This window comes from Papaver somniferum, unplaced genomic scaffold, assembly GCF_003573695.1.
Source record: "Papaver somniferum cultivar HN1 unplaced genomic scaffold, ASM357369v1 unplaced-scaffold_77, whole genome shotgun sequence".
NCBI lineage: Eukaryota > Viridiplantae > Streptophyta > Magnoliopsida > Ranunculales > Papaveraceae > Papaver > Papaver somniferum.
The window spans coordinates 333,138-338,654 of record NW_020650637.1 but is presented as its reverse complement, the minus strand read 5'-3'; the positions used below and the strand labels follow the sequence as shown (position 1 = coordinate 338,654).

Sequence of the window (5,517 nt, the reverse complement as noted above, 5' to 3'; positions counted from 1 at the left end):
TATTATTATTGATTATTGAAACTATCGCTTGTGTGGTTTATACCATTGTTTGTCTCTTAAACTTTTGGATTAGAGTCTTTGCTCCTGGATTGGAATCTACTACCATCACCATTAAGGAGTGGATTCTCCTTGTCTTTTATCGCTTTCGCTTGTGCATATCATAGTCGGTATCCACGGTGCAGTTCAATCCAATCATATTCCAGTGAGATCAGAGTTAGTTGACAGGGTTTCATTTATGTTGCTTCATTGGCCATTTGGCAGGCGGTTAACACATTAATTATCAAGTTCTTGGAGAAGAGTTAATAGCTAGATAAAAAGTGCTATCCACATAAAAAAAGATCTCCTCACTATTCTCTTAAGCAGATTAAGCAGGGGAAATCAAAATCTGGTAGTTCTTTCTATACGTTGTTTCTTTTGCCATCTTTAAACCAAATATTACTTGATTAAATGAAGTATTGCATTGATATACTTCAGAGAAAAAGCCTTTTAACTAGTATTAATAAAACTACGTCTTAGACACAAAGCCGCCTAAGCATGAAAATATTAGAAGCCAAAAGTGAGGCACTGATTACATCAATAACTCCGGAGGGAGGGGGAGACTCATCCGATTATTTCCCAACGCTTAGACTGTTTTTTCGCTCCCCTATTCGAATTACTGAAGCTTGAAGGACCTTTATTCAAAGGTAAACTTCTAACCTCATTGTAGAAATCTTCCAACAAACCAACCAACCTGGCATTGTCAAGTAAAGTAGGGGATTTATCATAACGAACACAGATAAATACATAATTTAACATCAAGACGAATAATAGGTACTACTTAATGATTTAAGAGTGCATATCTATTACTCATACCTGTTTCTCGACTCCTCCGCCTTCTTAAGTGGTACACGAGCGGAAATTTCCCCTTCTTGTCTTGCACGTTTCATCATCTTTTCCCTATACTGAATAGGTACACTACTCTTAGCTCCAACAACTTCTCGTACCTGTTTTTGAACATAGCCAATTAGAGATGAAGAGAAAGAGAACTAATCCATTATTTTGTTTAGTTGTGCGATATAAATACACAGCTGACCTTTTCAGGTATCCCTTCCTTATCATTCAATGTTAAAGCTTGCACTTTGCTCCTCACTGAATCCAATGACAATGCACATAGCTTAGGCGCTTCTCTGAAAGGGAAACAAGGTGGATAGTAAGGTATACATCAAATCTGGATAACTGAGCTGAAATTCGATAAAGAATCATTTAAACTTACTTGCTTGTTCTTTCATTCTGATCAGAAGAGTTAACCATAAAAGCCATGATTTTGGGTTTGTCAGCTGCACCTTTAAAATCAAATAAAAACTAAATCAATTACATCGAACTAGAACTTGTGTTCATGTTCCAGCAAAAATTTCCAAAAAAGCTTTCAGCTTTTAAGTATCTAAATTGTCAGTAACATCAACGAGAATCATGTCTATACTGAATTTTGATTAGATGTGTTTTCCTAGCCCATGGATTACAGAGACCAAATCCTTGCAAAAATAATTTCAAAAACCAACTAATTCCTGAAAATAAAAAACTAATTCATAAACCAACTAATTCCTGGGTAGATCCTACACAGACCAACGATATCAAAACTAAAAAAATCCTGAAAATATGTAAATTATCCTACACCGACCAACGAAATCAAAAATTATAATATAGAAAGGGAAAAAAACGAGAAAAAATTAATCTAAATGGAAGCAAAACTAATTCCTTTTTGCATTAATAGAAAAAAAAGTAATCGATGTAGACCTCTAACAAATTCCTAGTTGCAGCCACAGGTTATTTAACATTGATTTCTCCACATAGTTGTTATCAACAAATCCGAGACACCCTAAAAGTCTAAGCAGCTATAAAATCAGACTCACCTTCTTGAGTTTCTTCTGAAAATCAAAATATCCACCCACGGCTCTCTTTTGAGAAACTGAACTTCTCTTCTATGATGCAGACGACATAACCTTTAGTAGGGTTTCTAAAATATTTAGGACGATTTTGGTACTGGGCTCGGGCCTAACATCGTGTACCGCGTGTACAAAGCCAAATTATTGGGAAACTTAGGCCAAGGCCCAACCCATAGATAACCCATAATATTAGACCCCTAGTTAAAATAAGTTTGAAACTAGGTCCCTAGTTATTAAAAGACATACATATTTTCAAGCCCAAAATTAAATAAAATTTAAATTTAAGCCTAAAATATTAAAATATAGTAAACATGATGTCACAGCCATCTTTAACGACCGCCACTACCAACCACCACCCCCGACGACCGCCGCCGCCACCAACCACCACCTCCGACGACCGCCACCACCAACAACCACCTCCGTCGACGACCACCAGCAGATCTGACCACCACCTCCGACCACCGCCATCACCGCCAACCACCTCCGTCGGTGACCACCAGCAGAAGCAGAAACGACCACCGCCACCAACCGCCACCTCCGTCACCGCCGGCCACCACCGTCGACCACTAATTAATACGGATGTGTAATCTGAAGTTACACAGGAAATTAGCATGTGTATCCAGAAGTTACACATGGGTATGGCATGAAAGGGTTACAAATGTGTAAGCAAAAGTTACACATGCATATAAAATGTGTATCCAAAGGTTACACATCCATATGGCATGTGTAATGAGAAGTTACACATCAAAAAAATATACAGAGAAAAGAAAGCATAAAAAATACATGTATTACACTTTAAGATTTATTTACAATAATTTCTTAGCATTTGTAACCTTTTGTCTAGTGTAACTGGGAGTTACATATGCACCTAACAGTGAAGTTCAAAAAATTGCAGCTAGTACACATAAAAATGCATGTGTAATTTGGAGTTACACATGCATATGCAATGTGTAAGCAGAATTTACACATGCATATGAAAATGTGTAATCAACAGCTACACATGTCATATAAGATGTGGTGGATGTGGTAGACACTCTAGCAGCTACAACCATTCTTCATTATAGCACCATACATCACTCTCTAAGCACCATCATCTGCACATCTGGTGGGCCCGGAGATGTGTAAAATTAAGCGTAATAAAAACGGGCCTACAGTAATACCGCAAGTGCACGGTCGTCAGTTGTAGCTCGTGCAAGTACGGGTCGATCCACAGAGACTGGGTGTGTTTTGTAGTGTTTAGCTATTTTGGGCTCTAAAATGCTATTGGGCCTTGAAATGGACTATGGTCTTAAGGTTGAGAACATGAAAATATGGTCTATTGGTCTCAAAACCTTATGTTGGGCTTATGAACTCTTAGCCTAACCCAAGAAGTAAATGTGGACTGGGCCCTTAACCTACTAAACTTTTAAACAATAAACTGGGCTTGGGCCTTTGAAGTGAACTGAGCCTTGGTAATGAAGTTACTGGGCTCGGTGGTCTTGAAATGAATTGAACTGGGCTTGATAATGAACTTGGGTTTTTGCTTGACTCAACAGTGGACTGGGCCTTTGGCCTTACAATGAGCTGGTCCTTTGCAAAACAGAATGCAATTAAGAGACAATGGCCAAAGCAGGGCAGTAAGCTAACAAGCCAAGACAATAGCTCTAATGAGGCAAAGGAAGCTAGAGAAGACAATGATATTTACAATGCAATGCTATTTACAGTGAAATGAAAACAGAAAAGAAAAAGCAGCCCAGTTGCAGCAGCAGCAGCAAGGAAGAAAGAAGAGATGGCAGTGAAGCAAAGACAATGCAATAAATAAAATGTAAAGAAGCAAAGACAATGAAGTAAAGAAGACTAACAAAATAGCAAAGAAAACAAAACAAAGAACATCAATGACAGTGGAGGAAAACAAAAGTAACAAGGAAACAATGGAGGAAATGAAACAAACCAAGGCTGTTTTAGCCAAGGGCAGGGGTGATGGTGAAGGTGAAATGGTGAAGGTGAGCCTAGGCATACTACTAGAGTGGGAAGAGAACCAGTTTGCTCACAGTCACTAGTGAGCACTAGTTTCTCCCCACTGCTCAATCAATCCAATGCTTCAAGGCTTCTAGCCTAACATTCCATCACTTCACAAAACATGTATCACATGACAGGTACATTAACATTACATGGAACACAAACATCAACAGGAACATGCACTAGGAAAATTGAAGAAACTAAACATCACAGTGAACAACAAGATAGAAGGCAACAGAACAATACATGAACATTTAAACATTAACAGCACACATTAACAGGAGCAGAGAACAAAATGGAGAAACTCAGAACAGAACTTAATATGAACAGCAAAAAAAATGAACATTTAACAGAACTAAGTTCTGGACGCCGGCTATTCCAGGCATAACTTCACATCACACCCACAGTCCCCTTTTTATAGTTACAATCAATTCCCCCAAAACAGGACCAAAACAGTCTCCATTAGGGTTTGGTGAAAATCAAAATTAAATCACAATAATCCTACCTAATGTTGATAACAACCCTAATAGACTAACCCATACCTCAATTTAACATTCAATTGATTTCCCCCAAAAAATTCCCAAATCAGAAAAATTAGGGTTTTAGAAATTAAAATTAGAAATTTACCTAATCTCTGACTCCAATCAAACTTCAACCCATGCTTAGAATTAGTCTTCTCTTGCTTCCCATACCTCCAATTGCTCTCCTAACTCACCTAATTTACCAATTTTTCACACGTTAGGGTTTTGAGAAAAATGTGTATAAAAATGGGAAATTAGGTGGCTAGATAGGTTGTAATGATGGTAGTGGAGATGGGTTATGGTGTTTGGTTGATTTGAGAGGAGATGGTGGTGGTTGAGGTGGTGGTTGAGCGGGGCAGGGTAAGGTGGCGGACATGGCAGGAGCAGAGCTCGACTGCTCGAAGGACGAAGATGAGAATTTGGGTAAGGTGCGTTTGGCTGAAGGGTATAGGTGTTCGATACTTGGGTGTTAGGCGGGATATCAAAGTTCGATGTTGGCGAATCTGAGTCACTGGATGTGAAGCTGGTAGGTGAATCGGATGGCTACCCCTGAAGAGTCTGGTAGCAACCGTCGGATGTCTTGATACAACGAAGTTAACGGCTCTAGATGGGGTTAGGTGTTGAAGTGTTAAGCGGAAGTATCGAGATTTGATGCGCAGGAAAAGAAGCGACCGTAGGATCTAAATGTGATCTAATCTGAAGGCTTGGAATTTAGGCACTATGGTGTTTTGCAGGTACTTCAGATTTTGATGCACGATGAAGAAGCGACCATTGGATGATGAGATGGATCCAATCTAACGGCTGAAAATGGAGGCGGGTATGGATATAGAAAATGGGTTTGGGTAAGGGTTTTGGGCCTTGGGTATGCCAAGCCCATATCTTCTTTAAGAACAATTCTTCCTTCTTGAGCCCATTCCTAGCTTTTTGGACGTGCGCTCCATTCTTTGCGGCTTCCTTGCGTAATTTCTTCCGGCTTTTCACCACTCTTCAGCTCTTTTCCGCTCAGCAAGTCATCCAGACTTTATTTATTACCTAAAATGCAAAATTAAGTAAGAAAAATATTTATTCTTGAAAAC

General features: G+C 39.1%; 1 protein-coding gene across 2 annotated transcripts; it reads right to left on the bottom strand.

Annotated features, from left to right (window-relative positions):
- Nucleotides 1-374: 374 nt before the first annotated feature.
- Nucleotides 375-2,017, bottom strand: LOC113344496. 2 transcript variants are annotated; one of them, XM_026588451.1, is made up of 5 exons: nucleotides 1,890-2,017; nucleotides 1,253-1,322; nucleotides 1,073-1,166; nucleotides 853-983; nucleotides 375-730 (listed from the first exon to the last, which is right to left on the bottom strand). In XM_026588451.1, exons 2-5 carry the CDS (start codon nucleotides 1,297-1,299, stop codon nucleotides 601-603), a joined length of 402 nt encoding a protein of 133 aa, XP_026444236.1. In that variant the 5' UTR covers nucleotides 1,300-1,322; nucleotides 1,890-2,017; the 3' UTR covers nucleotides 375-600. The 2 variants fall into 2 exon arrangements, with proteins under 2 accessions (XP_026444236.1, XP_026444237.1); XM_026588452.1 differs by having other exon boundaries at nucleotides 1,253-1,316; nucleotides 1,890-1,959.
- Nucleotides 2,018-5,517: the final 3,500 nt, after the last annotated feature.